Raw genomic sequence first — 20,844 nt, 5'->3', positions numbered from 1 at the left:
GTCTTATGGGGGACAAATGGGGGACACAAAGTGTAAAATAAAAAAATAAAAAATAAAGTGTTTTTAAAAAAAAAAAAGTTTCAGGAAACACTGTAAAAAAATTAAATAAATAAACATTGCGCCAAAACAGATTTTTTTGTTAGCTCACCTCCAAAAAACATAATGTTAATCAATTAAAAAGTCGTAGTACCCCAAAATGGTAGCAAAAAAAGTCACCTCATCCCACAAAAAATGAGCCCCACACAAGACCATAACCAGAAAAATAAAAAAAAATATGGCTGTAAGAAAATTGCAACACAAAAATATGATTTTGTTTTTTCTAAAAATGCTCTTATTGTCTAATATATATATATATATAAAAAATAAATAAAAATAGACATATTTGGTATCAACACATCCGTAACAATTGGCTCTACAAAAATATCTCATGATCTACCCCCATCAAGTGAACAGTGTAAAAAAAATAATAATAAAATTATGCCAAAACAGCTTTTTTTTGTCACCTCACAAAAACATAAATCAGTCATATCAAAAAGTCATATGTACCCAAAAATGGTAGCAATAAAAACATCAACTCGTCCCACAAAAAATAAGCCCTCACACAAGACTATAGCCAGAAAAATGAAAAAAAATATAGCTCTAATAAAATGGCAACACAAAACATGATTTTTTGTTGTCTAAAACATGAAAATAAAAAAACTAACTAGACAACGACCAGCTCTATAATAATATCACATGATCTACCCCATGAGGTAAAGTACCAAAAAAAGCAGTTTGGTGTCATTTTTCAATATTTTTTTTACGACTTCACCTCCCAAAAAATGCAATAAAAAGCAACCAGAAAGCCAAATGTCCCTCAAAATGGTGCCATAAAAACGACAGCTTGTCCCACACAAAATAAGCACTCAGTTATCGCTCCTAAAAACCATGACAGAAAATTCCATGTTAGAAATCTTTTGCGAAAAAGAAAGTTTGGACCCTAAAGCACCATTTTCTTGTAAAAAAAAATGTATTTTTCATTTTCACACCCAAGTATTCAAAATTATATGAAACACCTGTTGAGTGAAGTGCTTGCTACGTCCCTTAAAAATTTCCTGTGTGGTATAGTTTACAAAATGTGATCACTTTTTCTTTTCACTGTGGGGATACCTCAGGGTCTCTTCAAATGAAACATGGTGCCCAAAGACCATTCCAGCAAAACCATATGGCGCTCCTTGCCTTCTGTGCCCTGTCGTTTTCCCAAACATTGGTATATGACCACAAAATATAGAGGTTTTTTTTTGTTGTTAACCCTGAAAAAAAAATATTAAAATGGAAAATCTGCAAAAAAAAGTGAAATTTGAAATTTCACCTCTATTTTGCTTTAATTTCCTGTGGAATATCTAAAGGGTTAACAACATTTCTAAAACCAGTTTTGAATAAGCTTGAGGGGTGTTGTTTCTAAAATGGAGTCATTTATGGTGGTTCTATTATGTAAGCTTCACAAAGTGACTTCAGAACTGAACTGGTCCTTAAAAAAGTTGACTTTGGAAATTTTCTAAAAATTAAAAAAAATTGCTTCTAAAATTCTAAACCTTCTAACGTTCTAAAAAAAAAAAAATTTGCACTTACCAAAATGATGCCAACATAAAGTAGACATATGGGAATGTTAATTAATGATTTTTTTTATTTTTTTAATGAAACATTTCTGACGGGATTTAATCTCACAACCTTCCAAATTAGAGCCAAGAACTTTAACCACTGCGCTATACAGTTAGATGTTAACCTGCACTGAATGATACTTCTGCTGTATAGGAATACTTTCTACATGACAAACTACTATGAGTTTTTTCTGATATAGTTAATCATTCAGCTTATAGCTGAGTGGTTAAGATTGTTGCCTCTAATGTAGAAGGTTGTGAGTTCAAATCCCTGCAGAAACTTTTCAGAAATAGAGGCTAAATTAGATTTAAATACACTGGGTGTCCCCAAGCACTGACTCCATATATGGACATAGCTATACATGGAGTCAGAGCAGGGACTCCTAACCCGTGGACTCACACTGGGAGATTCCCTCACTGTACAGTGATCTTCTTCATAGAACTCAGTGGGACCCGGCACCCTCCCCTCTTCAGAACAAGGGGTGCCTGGTTTAATGCTCAGTTTCTCCCGTTGACTTCCATTGAGCATTGCAAAGTGTTCTACTCGAGCACCAGAGCACCCGAGCACTTTGGTGCTCGATTAACACTACTAGCAAGCCGCCTGGAAGGAGCTGCTGCCCGCCCGCTGCCCCTGTGAAGATTGTTGCCCTCCTGCCACCCCTGTGAAGACTGCTGCCTGATTGCCGCTTGTGGTGAAAATCGTTGACCTGCCATGTGGTCCAGTCTACTACTTACTATGGTTCATCTGCTTGCGGAGCTCCGGAGGTGCGCTGGGAGCGGGGACATGTCGGCCAGGCTGGAAGCCTGTCTGCGGGAAATTGCACCTCCCTCGTCTGAGGAGATGGAGTCCGGTGCTGTGGAGGACCTGGGCGCTGCGGCAGATATGGTGCTGGATAAGGGAGCTCCTCCTGTTTTACCTGCGCTGCACTCCTCTCAGTGGGAGAGGAGGCAGCGCACCCGTTTCTCTCCTTCCCCTTCCAGGTCCACCAAGGAGCGGCCAGCTGCAGATGCCTAAACAGGAAGTATCTGCAAGCTGATGTCGTTACTTCCGGATGTGCACCAGAGAATTCCGCCCCCAGGAACATTGGTCGGCTGTCGGGTTCCGCTTTCCCTGTGCAGATTCAAGATTCCCAGGTGACTTCTTCAAGGGATGCTGGCTTGGGAGGGATCGTCATCTGCGGCAAGGCAAAAGAAGAAACGTCAGCACCGGGACTCGGGTGCCTGCCGCTGCAGTGTCCATCCCAGCAGCTCCACTCCGTGTTGAGCAGCAGGGGGATGCAGGCACGGAAATTCCTCCAAGGAGCCCTAGGATCTTTTCTCCTTCTCAGGGTCCGGACTGGAGAATGCGTTGAATGGTGAGTGCCTGAATGGGCTGGCCCCTGTGTATTGCGTCCCTTTCGGGAGTATTGTCCTCATTAAGGGAATTGGTTCCCTCTTTATCTCCTCCTGCTGGACCAGCTACTTTGGGCGGATGATGTTGTGAGCGCTTGGCGGCCTGTCGAGCGCGGGGGGTGAAGAGGTTTCGGACAGTGGGGATTCTCTCCCAGTTCCTCTAGTTGTTGAAAGAAAAGGGGTGGTGGAGGAATGTTATAAGGAGTCGCTTCTCTGTGACATTTCACCTCTTGGTTTTCATTTGCGTCCAAGGAGTTTGTCATGAAATTAGAAAAAAAGGAGGATAAGTCAAAGGAAGATAGGAGACGTCCGATCCCTCTGACCTTTAATAATTGGTTGCAGGTTTATTGTATATTTTGTAGCGTTATAGACAATGTTCTAGAGGCATATTAAAAATTTTGGAGGTATCGGGTGGTTTAGCTATAATGAGGTGTTAGGTTGTCAGTGTACCCTAGCATGAGTTGTGGCACAAAGGATGTGGGTTTGTGGCTTAATTTATGGTGCTGCAGTGTACATCCTTTTCGGCTCATAAGCAGCAGCCCTCTTTTATGGTACAGCAGTCTTCGGGGCTAAAGAAGGCACGGCTTTGCATTTAATAAAGCGCAGTATCGATGGCCTGCCTCCTGTAAGTAACGTCACGAATGTGCATTTTGTGGGGGCAGCCATCTCATGGCGTGGTATTTTAAAAGAGCTAATTTACCCACTCGGCCATCTACAAAATAATTTTTTGCAGAGTCTGAACTTCAGTAACATTGGAGAGCATGCGTCCGTGGCTAGAGCAATATCTAAGTTGCAAGAATGCGGATCTGCTTCTTGATGGCTTTTCAGTAGGTTTTAGATTACCATTATTTGCTGGAGTAGGTTGTGAGTGGGTAAATAATTTATCATCTGTTACACAGCTTCCTTTGGTAGTGCAGGAGAAATTCCAGAAGGAATTGGCTGCGAACAGGATGGCTGGTCCTTTCCCGTTTCCTCCTTTTCTGATTTTTCACATTTCCACCTTAGGTGTGGCGCCTAAAAATGAGCCTAAAGCTTTCCGTTTAATTCATCATTTGTCTTTGCCCAATGGGGCAATTGCTGAATGATGAGATTGATAAAGCATTATGTTCGGTGAAGTACGCTACTTTTGATTCAGCAGTGGATATAGTGCGTAGTTTTGGAAAAGGGGGCATTAATGGCGAAAGCGGACATCCAGTCGGCTTTTCGCCTATTACCATTACATCCTTCTGCTTTTAGTTCACTTGGTTTTCATTTTCAAGGTTCCTTTATTTTGATGTGTTTGCCGATTGATGTTTCTTTATCTCTTTATTGAAGTTTTCTCATCTTTTTTGGAGTGGGTGGTTTCAGTACTGAGCATTGTGTTTAGATGATTTTTTGTTTATTGGTCCGGGTGAGTCCTCTGTTCAGATTTATTAAATTCATTTTTTCTTATTTGTTCAGAGTTCGGTGTTCCTTTGGCGTCTGATAAGACAGTTTTTCCGGTTACTTGTTTGGAATACTTAGGCATTGTCAATTGATCGGTGAAAGGGGAGTTTCGTCTTCCGTTGTTAAAGGTTAATAAAATACGTTCTGCTACGTATATCTGAATTGTTGGGTAAGGAAAAAGCGACAGTGATTCAGTCAGTGTTGGGTTTGTTGGTTATGCCCACAGGTTGTGTTTTCTGTCGGCAGTTGGCTAGAAAAAATTCAGGTGTGCGTATCCCTTTTTTTCATGGGCGATTGTGTAAAGAGGTTAAAGAGGATCTGTCCATTTGGTAGAGTTTTTTCAGGCAATATAATAGTTGTTTCTTTTGGCAGGAGGAATTTGTGTCTGCTCCTACTCTGGATTTGTTTACGGATGCGGCTGGTGCTTGTGATTTTGGTGAATTCTGGGGGGGCCATTGGTGTACTTCTAAATGGCACCCATCATGGGTGGCGAATGGGGTAACAAAGAATATTGTGCTATTGGAATTGTTTCCCAGTGGTGGTGTCGTTAGTTCTATGGGGACAGTTTTTCTCTAATAAGCGAATTTATCTGCATACTGATAATAAATGGGTTTTATTTGTAGTTAATTGGTTTATCGTCACAAATGCCCGTTAGTTGTTAAATTGTTACATCATCTATTGCTTCTTTGTTTTAAAAATTGAATATTTGGGTGAAAGCACGTCATATTTCCGGGTGTGGATAACTCTATTGCTGGACTCGCTTTCCCTGTTTTAAGTTTCAGAAGTTTCGCATGTTGATGAGTAGGGTCGACATGGAAGGGGATGTGTGCCGCTTTATCTTTGGAATCTGATTTGGTCCTAGGTATGTCTTATCTGCAGTCTTCTGTGGCCCCTGCTACTTGGTCTGATTATGTGCGTTCATGGGGTTGGTGGTGTCATTTTGCGGCTGATAAGGGTTGGTCTCCTTTTGTAGGAAGTGAAGTTTCGGCGTTAGCTTTTTATTTATCGCTTTTTAGGAGACAACTAGCTCATTCTACGGTGGTTCGGGTTTTAGCTGGTGTTTCCTTTTTTCTTAAGGTCTTGGGCGCCCCTGCGCTTTTGAATCATTTTATGGTGAAGCAGATGCTAAAAGGTTATAGGAAAGGGAATTGTTCCCCTGATAGCAGGTTCCCTATTTCCCCTAGTTTGTTATGTTCACTGTGTGGCATTACGTCTTCAGTTTGTGTTAGCGATTTTGAGGCGCTGTTTTTCTCCACTGCGTTTTCTTGCATGTTTTTTGTAGCCTTTTCGGATCAGTGAGCTATTGCCGAAAAATAGGGGATCTGAGCTTGGTCTGACATTACAAAATGTGCATATTCACAGTACTTATGCTTTATTTTTTCTTCCAAATTCTAAATTCAGTGTGGCCAAAATCAAGGCTGGGGCAAATTTGCCCAGTAAGTATGTTATCGCAATATTGACAACCGTTAGCCAGCTGGTGGGTATTTGGTGTTTTATCCATGAAAACTCCTCTACGTTAACGCAGTATCAATTTCGCTCTGTTTTTTCCAAATGTCTACGGGAGCTGGGTTTAGAGAGTTTCAATTTTACGTCACACTCTTTTAGGATTGGGAGCCACAACTACGGCGGCTCAGTCCTGGTTTAGGTTAAATCGGTAATTAAATAGATTGTGAGGTGGTCTTCTAGTCGTTTTGATCTTTATATTCGGCCATCCCTTAATGTTGTCTAATGTTGTGTCTGTTTCTCGGTAGCCTTCACAGAAATCACCGTATGGATTGTCGGCCATTCCTTTGTGCATTGGGACCATGAAAGAAGCGGTGAAGAGATCATATGGTGATAACCTCTCCTTCTCAACGGATGACGTCTGGGTTTTCGGGAACAGGGTTAGGGGACTACGTTGGGAAGGTTTGATGGATGTCATTCTTGAAATGTGCTCTCTGTATCCTGATCCTAACATTATTATTTTTCATGCGGGTGGTAATGATGTCGGTAAGATGGGCACCATTGATTTAGCATTTTGCATGAAGTGTACCATGGTGAGAACTAGGCGTTTGTTTCCGGACTCCTGTCTCGTTATTGTGTCTGTCTTATGCGAACTTTAAGTATCTGGATAAAGTTAGAATTCGATAAACAGAATTATGGCCTTTATTTTGCAGATAAGATTCATCTTTCAGATATTGGTTTAGATATTGGCGAGTGGAATAGAGTGGAATAGATGATATGGTAATTTGGTCCAGTTTATGGCTGGTCTAATCTGTGGTTAAGTAAGTTTTATGGTTGTTATATATTATGTTAAGTTATTCTTCAATAAAGTTGGCCGTGGCCTAATTTATTCCACTTAAATTTTGTGTCCATGTTTTTTATTAATTTATTATTGTTTTAATCGGTTGGGTTTCTTATGTGATTTATAATCCCATGTATTCTGAACATCCAAAGTGTACTGAGAATGAAAGATTTCACCAGAAAACTTGTCAGCCGAGCTGTTCCTAACTCCTCTCCTACAGGTCTTGTAGTCATACCACTAGTTGTATACTCAAGGAATCTATTTCCTCGTGTTTGCTATAGCACCCTCCACTGGTGAACAATGATAGCTAAATATCACATACTTACATGTGTCCTGATATGACCTCTCTTTGCAGGGAAGTGTCCAGTTAAAGTGTGTATCAGATTTTTAGGGAAACCCACTGAAAAATCTTAATTTATATTACTGGCTATGGGAATGCTATACAGACTATGAAAATAAATATTAATTACAGCCATTGTGTTATTTAAATTCACAGCTGCCACCTTGTGGATGGATGGAAGTTGCTCCAGAATTAGTGGCAATTAATGTAAACTTTAAATATTACTTTATCCATTTTGTTCCATAATATATTAGGCAATGTACTGCCAAAATAGGGGCACTTTGTAGTCTGGATCCCTTGACAGTACCTGTTAATACACATACTAGAATAGCATATTTTTCTTTTTATTTATATTTCCTTCTTTCTTGAGTTCACAGAGCATTTTTTTTGCACTAAACGGTAATGTGTCATTACCGGCAGGACTGGAATGACAGATATGATAGATAGATAGATAGATAGATAGATAATAGATTGATAAATATGAGATAGATAGATAGATAGATAGATAGATAGATAGATAGATAGATAGATAGATAGATAGATAGATAGATAGATAATAGACAGGGGCGGATTGGGAACTTAAAGTGGCCCTGTTTTGTAGTCGGTCCAAATTGATGGAAGGCAGGACCAACACAAGTAGGCGGGGCAAGCAATACCTTATTGTGGCACATTATACCACCGCAACAGAGCAAATACCTCAGTCCCTCACAAAATACTGCCCCCATCAGCACAAAATACATCCCCAAAAACTTCCAGTGGCCAGCTGTGAGGAGGGCTCAGGCGGCCCCTTGGGCATCGGCCCACCAGGAAATTTCCCTGTAAGGTCTATGGCCAATCCGCCCCTGATAATAGATACTTGTATTTTCTTGCTGTCCCTATAAAAAAGTATATACATGAAACCCTATGCTATAGTATGGATATTTATAGTTAATGAAAAACACACCTCTGCTGTCTGTACTTATATAGACAGACAACTTATCTATTCCCTCCTGACCTTTGCACAGATCACAGGGCATGTCTAGAAAACTCTCCCAATCAGTGAACTCCTCTCCTGTCCATTGTGTCTATGGCTCATGGTGGCCGCTATAAAGCATCTTCTTAATGCTGATAAGCAGGGGCGTAACTAGAAAAGGCTGGCTGTCACAGACTGCCCCCCCCCCCCCTCATTCTGCCTGAACATTAACATCTACTATGTCCATGTGATAGTTAAAGGGGTTGTCTGGTTTGCTCATATTGATACCCAATTCTCTGACCAGGCCATCAATATCAGATAGTGGGGGTGCCGGCAATGGGACCCCCACCGTTCTGATATTGATGTCCTAACATGAACATAGTTCATCAATTTAAGAAAACAAGACAACCTCTTTAAACTTTTTTTTTTTTCCTTTAAGGCAAGGATTCTTTTAGAATAATAAAAACAATGTATACTCACCATCCTGAACTCTGTCCATTCCAGCACTGCTACTCCAATCTTCTTCTCTGCTGCAGCCATGATGTCATATATTGGCTGCAGCGATGATGTGCCTGTGACCACTATAGCAGAATAAAATATTAAGTATTGGTGTATTATGTTACACCAGACCAGACCCGTAAATTCATGAACCGACCCCAGAACCCTTTATTATCAGACCTCAAACCTGCAATTACTGTGTAAACTGTATATTGATGTAGCAGAGGAAGAGTGCCTGTTGCTTATCGCTTACGTGATATAATTATAGCCATGAGAATTGCCTTTATTTTGTGGGTCAGAGTGATTATGGTGATACTAACCTTATGTGTTTTTTTGGGTGTTTTCCTACATTTGCACAACAAAAACTTTTTTTTTTTTTCTTGCCATAACTGAATTTTTACATTGAAGGAGCTGAGTGAGGGCATTTTTACTTTGATCACTTTTTATTCTTTATTCTTTGGCGGTGAGGTGACAAAAATCAGCTTTTCCTTTAATTTAATTTTATTGTGTTAAATACAGGATAAAAAATGTACCGTGGTCCCTCAAAAGACAATAAGACAATATTAACCCCTTCCTGATGGAGCAATTTTCTTTTTTTGCGTTTTAGTTTTTTACTTCCTTCCTTCTTGGAGCCATAGCTTTTTTATTTTTCTGTTCACATAGCCGTATGGGAACGTTTTCTTTGTGGGACATGTGGAACTTTCTATTTGCACTGTTTAGTATTGGCACCGTTTAGTATTTAATACCTGGAAAAAAAATTCCAAATGTTGTGGAATTGGAAAAAAAAATATGCAATTCCGCCATAGTTTTATGGGTTTTGTTTTTACGGCGTTCAGTATCCGGTAAAACTGACTTGTGCTCTTTATTCTCTAGGTCTGTACCACATTTGTATAGTTTTTCATTGGCATATTCTGATGATCTTTACTTTTTATTGATACCATTTTGGGGTGTATATGACTTTTTGATCATTTTTTATTCAGATTTTTAGTGAGATGTAGCGATGAAAAAATTGGACAAATTTTTTTCATACGGCGGTTTCACAGTATGGGAATCCACAGTATGGGATAGGTTTTTTAATAGTTTAAGAGTACAGCTGTTTTTGGACTTGGCAATGTCTATGATGGGCTTTTTTTTTGGGGGGGGGGGGGGGAGGGGGACTTTAATTTGAAATTTTTATAAAAAAAAATTAAAAACCTTTTTTTAAGCTCAAAAATGGACTGCAATTTGCATAAAGTAATGCCATTTTATCCATATACAAATATTGGTATGTTACAATTCATTTTTGTCACCTGCTGGCCTAAATTGTAATATAACAGTAATACGCCTAGAAGCATAGTATAGGCTCTGGCTTATTACTTCAATGGAACTTCTTTCCCGATCTCTGCCTGAGGGAGACGTTCCTGCCTGGCAAGCACGTGCTTCAGGGTTTTTGGCCTTTCAGATGCCATAGTTACATTTGATATCTGAGGGGTTAAATGTCCGTCATCAGCATTATCATCGATTGTGGACTTTAGCCCTGGGTGTCTGCTATGTGAAACAGCAGGAACCTTGTTGCTATGACGCTTACTCTGCTACGGAACGGAAAAAATCTTAAAAGACTCGACATCCACCATAATAGTATGGAGAATGTCGGGTCTTTAAAGATGGTGCCCATCCCAGTCCTGAGCAAGCACCATAGCAGCTGATTGACTGCTGTCTCATACAGTAGACACCTGGGGCTAATGTTCATGATCAGCGCTAATGCTGATCGCGGAAAGGGTTAATCGGTTCCCGAACGACCAACCAAAGCCCCTAAATGTCACCCAGAAATAAGATAAAATAAAGATTAATGAAAATCAAGCAGCCAACTACTACAAATAAAGCAAGTCCTTACATACAGCAGCCTGAAGGAGCTGCTGGAAGCTGTAAATTACTTTCTATTTAGAGGATGAAAGCTTCTTCAGCATTCTGTACAGTACATACAGAGTACAAGGAAAATAAAATGGAGCCACCCTCACCTGGTATCCGAAGGTGCAGCTCATCCTGGTAAAGGTAAAGACCACTACAGAACATGTGGTACCACCACCGTACTGTAGAGAGGTTCCACTAGACAGCTAATGCAGGTGTTTTATCAGTGAAATGGCCATGTTGATTGGTTGGATCTTCAAGTTAATCACATGAACCACAGATCAGCAGTGTCTGAGGCATTGTATGTTGAGTCTGACGATGGCCCAGGAAAGCCCGATGTATGACGACTGCATTCGTTTTATAGGACAGGTCATTACAGCCATGACAATGCAAATTATTTATACTTAAAGGGCTTCTGTCACCCCACTAAACTCATATATATTTTTTTGTGTACTTATAATCCCTATCCTGCGATATATCTATACATTATGTTATTAATCATTTTCGTTCAGCAGATATGTCAAAAAACATACTTTTATAATATGCTAATTACCTGTCTACCAGCAAGTAGGGCGTCTACTTGCTGGTAGCAGCCGCAAAAAAACGCCCCCTCCTCCTGTTGATTGACAGGGCCAGCCGCGATCTCCTCCGCCGACTAGCCCTGTCAGCATTTCAAAAATCGCGCGCCTGTGTTCATTCGGCGCAGGCGCTCTGAGATAAGGAGGCTCGCCTCCTCAGCACTCCCTCAGTGCGCCTACGCCGATGACGTCACCGAAAGAGAAGACGTCATCGGCGCAGGCGCACTGAGGGAGTGCTGAGGAGGCGAGCCTCCTTATCTCAGAGCGCCTGTGCCGAATCAACACAGGCGCGCGAGTTTTGAAATGCTGACAGGGCCAGTCGGAGGAGGAGATCGCGGCTGGCCCTGTCAATCAACAGTAGGAGGGGGCGGTTTTTTGCGGCTGCTACCAGCAAGTAGACACCCTACTTGCTGGTAAACAGGTAATTAGCATATTATAAAAGTACGTTTTTTGACATATCTACTGAACGAAAATGATTAATAACATAATGTATAGATATATCGCAGTATAGGGATTATAAGTACACCAAAAAAAATGAGTTTAGTGGGGTGACAGAAGCCCTTTAATGAACCATTTTCAAACAGAAAATGTGTTTGTGTTGTTATTTTTTGTTGTTGTTTTTTTAAACATTTTATTCTTGTTTTTTAGTCACACTAGGGGGCTAGACAATACAATCACTTATATAATACGCATCAGTACTTCTATACTGCAGTTTATTATCCCTGTTAGCAGTGAGAACAAGATTTGGGGTGAAGTATAGTGGCATTTTACAGAAATAGTCTGGAGAGGAAAGGTAAGGGATAAAACTGAAGGTGCACAATGATTATACAGTTAGGAGAGTGCAGAACAATGGCACCGGAGGGCTCCAGTGTGGGTAGGGGAGGAAAACATAGTAAACTATATTTAAGGTGGAAGCTTGAGGAAGGGGTCACACTGGAGACACAGGGGTTTAGCTACTGATACTACATGTGTAGTACATCATAGGATCGGTCCCACTGACTTACTGTCCTGTCCCTCTGTGGCTGTACTCAGCCCTTGTCTTCAGCGGCAGCTCTGTGTGAGCAGTGTGCATGCCCCCTGCTCCTGCCCTGTACACAGGCATTGCTGGGGAGCACATGTGGCATCTGCTAGCGGCCTGGGCCCCCTTGAGACCAACGGTCCCTGTAACAGCTTCTATGGCTGCTATAGCAGTAGTTACGCTCCAGCTGTTAAGAACAACTCAGGACAGATGGCAGTCCTATAATCATGATAAGGAATTAGAATTACCAAAAATATATATATAAACTGGCAAAAGCATTTTTGGGTGACTTTTTCCCTTTAATTAAATTGCTAACAGAGAAAGAATATAAAAAATATATATTTTCCCTACGCCTCCACAACGGCAGTAAACATGGAGATTATCCCGCCTTCTCAGGGACAGGAAAACAGCTTTGTGGACCAGCCCATATAAGGCCCCCTCCCTCTTACCTCTCCAGTTGTTTTCCTGTCCCTCAGAAGGTCAGGACTTGCCGGAATGGATCAGTCACGCGCCCAGCCTTTTCGGTTTGTATCCCGGCTCTGGCCGGAGGGCTGAGGCAGGGGATAGGGTCGCGGAACTCTATAAAAGTTCCTCCTTCCCTGAGGTTTAAGCCCAGCGTTGCTGGCCACCCCGGGCTTTGGACCCGCGTCCAGTGCGGACCGGCCCTGTTCTGCGAGCCGGGGGAGCGTTCCTGGGCCTGGGATCGCTCCCCACTTCTTTCCCTATGCGGCGCGCGCCGGCAGTTTGGAATTCTATGTGACGTCGGAAGGCGGCCGCGTGACGCGAGGGGGGGGCGGGGCATATGTCATCATCAGTGGGAACCAGGAAGTAAAAGAGCGCGGCTGCCGGCGTCCAGATGCAGCTCCCTGCGCTCTTCTCCTGAGGAAAGAGTTGTCCAGCAAGCTGACGATTCGCCCAGGCGGCCACAGATACCTCCAGCCCTCTAGCCCGGTTAAGCCTCCTCCCATTACTAAATAACAGGGTGCTTATCCTGTATGGGGGTCTCCTTGGTGGTGGTTCTTTACCCTTCTCTTTTAGAGACTAAGGTAAAACTTTCCTCTCTAACTTTGTGTCTCTCAGGGTAAAGAATCCTCAAAAAAGGATCCGCCTTTGAAGAAAAAATGCGTAATGTGCAAGAAATCGCTGTCTGGTACATACAAGAAATCATTGTGCCAAAAGTGTTGTGACAAGGTTGTGTCAGAGGAGACCCCATCCTTAATTGAAAGTCTGAAAACATAATCAGAGAAGAAGTGGGTGCAAGCTGTAGAAGCTAGTTATCTACATTGCCTCCCAGACCATCTACCTCAGGAGCCATAGTCTCTAATATGCAGGACTCTGACCTGATGAAGGTGAAATTTCCTCTGGGTCTGACTCTGATACTTCAGATCAAGCAGGCGGTAAACCTCTCTGTTCAGTTGAGGGAGACGGATTCCTTCTGAAAACTTTAGGGCTACAATAAACCTGGAAGAGCCCAGAGAACCCCTTTCAGTACAGGACCAATTGTTTGCTGGATTAGGGGACAGGAAAAAACGTGTTTTTCCCGTCCACCCTAACATTCCGAGCGTTAATACACTCGAATGGAGAGACCCTGAGAAAAAACAGTCCGCCTCTAAGTGGTTAAAGAGAAAATACCCCTTTCGCGGAAGATGATTCTGTGGCCTGGGATAAGACCCCTAAAGTAGATGCCCCAGTAGCAAGAATCTCCAAAAAAACTGCCCTTCCATTTGAAGACCTCGGCCTTCTGAAAGATCCGATGGACAAAAGATGTGAAAGCCTCCTTAAAAAGATGTGGGAATCCTCTACGGCCACTCTAAGGACCAGGGATCTCTGCAACTTATACAGCTAGAACCCAGGGCCTTTGGTTGGGACAGTTGGAGGAACATCTAGAGTCAGGCACTCCACGAGAAGACATCCTAGCTTCTATACCTATGCTAAAACAAGCCGCTAATTTTATGGCAGACGCGTCAGCAGACATAGTGAAGCTTTCAGCCAGATCTGCTGCCCTCTCTAACTCTGCTAGAAGAGCAGTATGGTTACGCACCTGGTCGGGTGACACAGCCTCTAAAAACAAGCTGTGCACTCTGCCATGTGAGGGAGATAGGGTGTTTGGTACGGCCTTGGACGACATTCTAGAGAAAGCTTCAGATAGAAAGAAGGGCTTTCCTACAGAATCAAAATTTTTTCAACAAAGACGGTCCTTTCGGTCCCAGAAACGAGGTAGGCCGGACCAAAAAAGAAAGGACACTAGACCAACCTGGCAGTCCAATAGGGGTAAAGGCAGAGGGTTCCTGTTTAACCCTGACAAATCGGCCCACACCTCTACTCAATGACGCCAAAAGCGTAGTGGGAGGAAGACTGTCCCAGTTCTATCCAGCCTGGGTAAATATCCAGGCCTCTCCATGGTGCTGTCAGTCATAAAAAATGGTACAGTCTAGAGTTAAAAACCTGCCCACCTGACAGATATATGGAGAACCCTCGTCCAGGGGAGATAAGCCAACTAACTATGGATCATCAGTTGAGACTTCTGCTGGAGAAAGGGGCCATCATCCCAGTCCCCAAAGCAAGAACAGAAGAAAGGGTTTTACTCCCCGATCTTCTTGATAAAGAAACCAAACGGATCGTTCAGATTAATAATAAACCAGAAGATGTTAAACAAATACATCATATACAAAAGGTTTCAAGATGAAACCATAAAAACAGTCATCAGCCTGATCCCAAAAAACGGCGCCATGGTAACAATATGTTGGCAGATGCCTACTACCATATACCCCTCAAGAAGGAGGATCAGAAATTTCTCAGACTGGCAACATGGTTCAAGGGAGAGCTGTGCCACTTCCAGTTCCGGGTACTTCCGTTTGGTCTCAGCTCAGCCCCAAGGCTTTTCACGAAGGTCATAACAGAAGTATCCAAGTTCTTTCACCTAAAGGAAATTCTATTTTTTTCCGTACCTAGACGATTTCCTAATAGCAGCCCCATCATCCTATCTGTTACTCCCTGCAGCTCCAGACAATCCGGACCACACTTACCAACCTGGGGTGGATAATCAATACGGAAAAATCTGTCTCATACCCTCAACCCAGATAAACTTTCTAGGAGTACTGTTGGACTCGGAGAAAATGATCTCTTTTTCTTCCTCTACAGAAACAAGATGGCCTGATCACGACAGTGAGAAGATTTCAGAAACAACACTTGGTCTCTTTCAGAGAGATTATGGTCATCCTGGTCTAATGACATCCACTATCCCTTCATAAAATGGGCACAGTTCCACTCAAGAACCCTCCAATCATTTCTCTAAGAACCTGGGACAAAAAACAAACATCCTTAAACAAGAAGGTTAATAATCCCTCATGCAGTAAAAACATCCTTGAATTGGTGGGCAGATCGGAAAAATCTTTTGAAAGGAGTACCCTGGAGACCATCGGATCAGGTAGTTATTACTACAGACGCCAGCCAACAAGGGTGGGGAGCCCACATGGAAGGGAAACTAGCTCAAGGCCAGTGGGGTCTCGTTCTGCAAAAAGCCTCCTCCAACAAGAGAGAATTGTCCGCGGTTTGGGAAGCCTGAAGACATTTGCACCCTCCCTCCTACAGAGGAATGTAAAGATCTTGTCGGACAACTCTACAACAGTGGCATACCTGAACAAACAGGGGCGGCACAAGAAGCCTGTCGCTAGCCCTGGTGGTGACAAAAATCTTCAGTTGGGCAGAAAAGAATATTCAGTCCCTTTCAGCAGCACATGTGAGAGGAAAAGAGAATCAGGTGGCGGACTTCCTCAGCCGGGACCAGCTAAACGCAGGAGAGTGGATGCTAACCCCTCAGGTATTCAAGCAGATCTGTTCCAGGTGGGGAACGCCGAAGATCGACCTGTTCGCCAGGAGAAAAAACAGACAGGTTCCGATTCCTACTCTCTGGCGGTAGAAGATCAACCCTTAAAGGTGGATGCGCTCTCGGTACCCTGGCCGCCAATCCTGTTATATGCATTCCCACCATTCTCCCTCATACAGCGGGTCATAGCAAAGATTTTAGAAGAAAGAGTACGAATCATCCTGATCACTCCATTTTGGCCCCGCAGATCATGGTTTCCGATCCTGAAGATTCTGGCAGGAGAAGAATTCTGGATCCTCCCTCCTCGCCCAGACCTTCTACTTCAGGGTCCGGTCTCTCATCCTCAAGTCGCCCAACTCCGTCTGACGGCCTGGAGGCTGAAAGAAACATCCTGAGGAACAAAGGTTTCTCTAGAAAGTGATCTCCACCTTACTTCTTAGTAGGAAACCAGTCACCTCGAAAATATATCTGAGGGCCTGGAAATCCTTTCTACTCTTCGGGGAGGATAATACGACCCATCAGGAGAACCTCAGATGTCCCTCATACTGGACTTTCTCAAGCAGGGTTGGATAAAGGCCTCGCAGTAAGTACTTTGAAGGTTCAGATAGCAGCCTTGAGTGTATTTATGGACTGTAAACTGGCTAACATGGAAATAATAAAAAGGTTTTTTAAGGCAGCCATCAGGATTCGCCCTAGGTTAAGATCCCTAGTGCCTCCCTGGGACTTAAGCTTGGTACTGTCCAAGCTTATGTACCCTCCATTCGAGCCTATTACAGATATACCCTTAAGAATTCTTACTCTTAAGACATCATTCCTGCTAGCCATCACTACGGCCAGAAGGGTAGGCGAAATACAAGCTTTTTCTATCCTGCCTCCATACCTTTCCGTTTCTGACGACAGGATCACACTAAAAACATGCTCCTGAATTCCTCCCAAAAGTAGTCTCTAAATTCCACTGCCAACAGGAAATTATCCTTCCCTCCTTTTGTTCTCAGGCAAAGAACGAAAAAGAGAGACTTTTTCATAACCTGGACGTCAGGAGATGTGTCCTCCAATACCTGGAAGCCACTAAGGAGATTAGGAAGACTAATCAACTTCTAATTCAATACCTGGGCATGTTGAAGGGGAAAGCTGCCAGCAAAACTTCAATATCAAGATGGATCAAGTCCTGTATCTATCTAGCCTACCAGACAGAGGGAGTTCCTCCTCCACCGTTTCTCAAAGCTCACTCTACCAGGGGCCCTAGCCACATCCTGGGCCGAGGGTGCTTCAGCTTCCTTAGAGGACATCTGCCGTGCAGCCACATGGTCCAATCCATGTACATTTTTTAGACATTACAAGTTAGATGTTTCTGCAAATAGGGATTTAGCCTTTGGGCGGAGAGTCCTATCTGCAGTTGTCCCACCCTAGGCTATTATCCTATGTTACTTCCTCCATGTTTACTGCCGTTGTGGAGGCGTAGGGAAAAGACTTACATTACTCTTACCGGTAATCGTTTTTTCCCTTTAGCCTCCACAACGGCAGGAGGAATTCCCCCCCAAAAAAAAAAAAAAAAATCTACTATATTTAGATATACATTATTTAATACGTATTCATACTTATATATTCTATTGATGAAATATATATGTTCTTCTAAGTTAGAGCAGACTGGCTCTGATATTTGTTACTTTTGTTCTTTATTAAACCTTCCTTGCATTTATCTCTGAGTACTAGGTTACTAACTGGAGAGGTAAGAGGGAGGGGGCCTTATATGGGCTGGTCCACAAAGCTGTTTTCCTGTCCCTGAGAAGGCGGGATAATCTCCATGTTTACTGCCGTTGTGGAGGGCTAAAGGGAAAAAACGATACCGGTAAGAGTAATGTAAGTCTTTTTGGACCAAGAATGTTTTTTGCAGAACAGGTGAATGAAAGCCATTTCCTCCAGGACTAAATTCACAGGTTCTTTCACGGTTGTCCATTATCTCACCGGATTTGTCTAACAGAGGACCTTTGTCTTTATATTACAGCACTTTGGATGTGACAAGGAAATTAGCTCTATGAAAGAAGATGATAAGTGTGGTGTTTGCGGAGGTGATAATTCTCATTGCCGAACTGTGAAGGGAACCTTAGTCAAATCACCAAAGCAGCCTGGTAAGAAAAACTATTGCATTTTTCTGTTAGGTATTGCAAATGGTATATAGGATGGCAAGCGTGTTAAATTAGTGTAACTTTACCATTTTTGTACTTTCCTATGCATCTGACTCTTTGTGGCTGACAAATGAGGCTAATAGGCTGGTATTATTTTGTACTGATATTAGTTTTGCTAGCATTGTATATGGCTTTGTGGCTTGCATTATATTAAAGGGGCCGTTTAGCTTTTTTAAAATTTTGACTGCAGCCTGCTGGACCTGAGGAAAAAAATACATTCTCACCTGCTCCCCTTGCTTCGCTCCGGCTCCCATCAATGGCCATCCGGACCCCATCTGTAAACTTCCTGATGGAACGTGGACATGTATGTAAGCTGCTGCAGCCAATGACTGGCCTCAGCAGTGACATGTCCCCAAGCAGCATATTAGTGCTGTGTCACGTACCACTTGTGGATGCAATGTTTATAGACAGGGACTAGAAGACCAGTGAATGGAGCCAGGAAGCCAGAATGGAGCAACGAGGAAAAGGTGAGTATGGATCATTCCACAGGTACAGCAGGCTGGAGTCGAACGCACTTTAGGGGCACTATGGTTGACCCTGTTATGAGGACATAGTAGGATGCACAGTTATGTGAGCACTGGCTGAAGGTGAAATGAATGTGTGTATTGTGAATGTGTATCCCTACATGTATATATATCCATGGGCCCCTGTCCCACACACACCCTTACTCTTGTCAAAATCGTGTGTATGCCCCTGGTCATTGCACATTTATAAAATAAAAATATTAAAGAGGTTCCACTCCATACTTACATTTTAGAAATAATTTGAAAATGAATGATCCTCATGATATGGAGAATGGTATGACAGATCTAGGGCTGCTACCAAGTTGTTCTGAGTCATATGAGACAGACTTGTTGCTATGTATCCAGGGCCATCTTTAACAAGGGGCAGCTGCCCCGGGCCCAGTGGCTCCTGGGGGGCCCAAGGCAGCTTCCTCATGAGCCCTGCTGGCCGCTGCCCCGGGTGTCAGGCTGTCAGCTACACAGTGGGGTGCTGCCATGCTATGCAATGCCTGCCTGCCGGCTGGCACTCCAGGCAGGGAACTATGAGAGCTGCGATTCTCTTAAGGACCTTAGATGACATCATCACCATGTGACCAGTAACCTAGCAAGATTACTGGTCACATGGCTATGAGGTCATCAATGGTCCTGTCTACCAGGAGTGTTGCTGCAGGAGAAGTTTTCCAGACTTGTGGAGCTTTTTTGTGTGAAGATTACATCAGTAAAATGTGACAGGTGCTGTTATACTAATATACTGTAAGCTACTGTATACTGTGGGGGGCTGTATACTGTGGGGTTCTATACTGCTTTACTGTATGCTGTCGGGTGCTGTATACTGTGGGGTGCTGTATATTGTGGTGTGCTATACTGCTCTACTGTATACTGTGGGGTGCTATATACTGGGTGCTATACTGCTCTACTGTATACTATGGGGTGCTGTATACTGTGGTGTGCTATACTGCTCTACTGTATACTATGGGGTGCTGTATACTGTGGGGTGCTCTACTGCTCTACTGTATACTGTGGGGTGCTGTATACCATTGGGGTGCTGTATACTGTGGGGTACTATATTGCTTTACTGTATACCTGGGTTGCTGTATACTGTGGGCTGCTGTATACTGTGAGGTGCTGTATTCTGTATAGTTTGGGGTGCTGTATACTGTGAGCTGCTGTATTCTGTATAGTTTGGGGTGCTGTATACTGTGGGGAGCTGTATATTGTGGAGTGCTATACTGCTCTACTGTATACTCTGGGGTGCTGTATACCGTTGGGTTGCTGTATATTGTGGGGTGCTATACTGCTTTACTGTGGGGTTCTGGAGTGCACTGTAATACTAGGGTGAGCCAAGCCCCGGTCTCCTTCCTGCAGAGCGGTGCCCACTTCCAGCCTGAGCCCAGCTGCCCAGAGCACTGATCCAGAGCCACTGGAGTCTTCAGAACTGGAAGTATTTACAGTCATTCACTGTACTCTACCAGGTGTGTGTGTTGTGGTGGAGGGCGTGATTGCATGCTAGGGTGTGGGAAGGCGGGATCCAGGGGGCCCAAGTAAATTTTTTCCCAGGGTCCAATCAATATTAAAGACGGCCCTGAATGTATCCACTGTCTATAGCTTCAAGTTTTTTTAATTCTGGCTGTCAGTCAATGCGTCCTTAGCAACTAATTTGTCTCAAATTATTTAAATGAGGGAAGATCAGGTCTGAGACTGTGAGAACTAGACTGAGGGCAGAACAGGTCAAGGCTTAGGAGTAACACCATCAAAGCTTTTCTAGATCCTTGATGATACTTGTATAGTATTTCAATAACTTTACATTATATCCTACAGAAAAATGGCTCTATCTCCACTAGGCAGCACTTCTATCCACATCCTCTAAGGTAATATTCTCCAAGATTGAGAGACAGGCTGTCAGCTCACTAAAGCATTAAATTACATGCTGACAGTTGAAGTCTTTGGAGAATGTTAGCGTCCATTTACATATGGAGATACACAGAACAAAGATTGAGAATAATTTGTTTATCCCCAATCATTGCCCACTCAATCAGCTGCACTTACATGCAGCAATCATCCCCTCTGAATGCGGATGTAAAATTGCTACTACAATCATTTGTCCTTATTCGCATTTGCTCATTTGTTGGGTGAGTACGCAAGCCAACTACTATGAACAAGGCTTCCAAAACACATTAATTGCCAATAATCCTCAGCCCATGTAAAAAGGGCCTTTAGTTTAGGAGGGATGGGGAATAGCCGATAAGTGGAGAAAGAGGTACTATTGATTTATGCAAACTTGTGTGAAATGTTTGTGGCCATTTAAGATGACTGTT

The 20,844-nt window shown here is 43.0% G+C and overlaps 1 protein-coding gene across 1 annotated transcript in view; it reads left to right on the top strand.

Annotated features, from left to right (window-relative positions):
• The window catches only part of ADAMTS14 (ADAM metallopeptidase with thrombospondin type 1 motif 14), a 237,933-nt gene that overhangs the window by 197,023 nt on the left and 20,066 nt on the right, over window positions 1-20,844 (top strand). The window contains 1 exon segment of the mRNA XM_040437079.1: window positions 17,846-17,969. Within this exon segment, the coding sequence (XP_040293013.1) occupies window positions 17,846-17,969 (124 nt within the window).

The sequence above is a fragment of the Bufo bufo genome, chromosome 6, assembly GCF_905171765.1.
Source record: "Bufo bufo chromosome 6, aBufBuf1.1, whole genome shotgun sequence".
In the NCBI taxonomy this organism is placed as follows: domain Eukaryota; kingdom Metazoa; phylum Chordata; class Amphibia; order Anura; family Bufonidae; genus Bufo; species Bufo bufo.
This window is presented reverse-complemented; position numbering and strand designations above follow the sequence as displayed.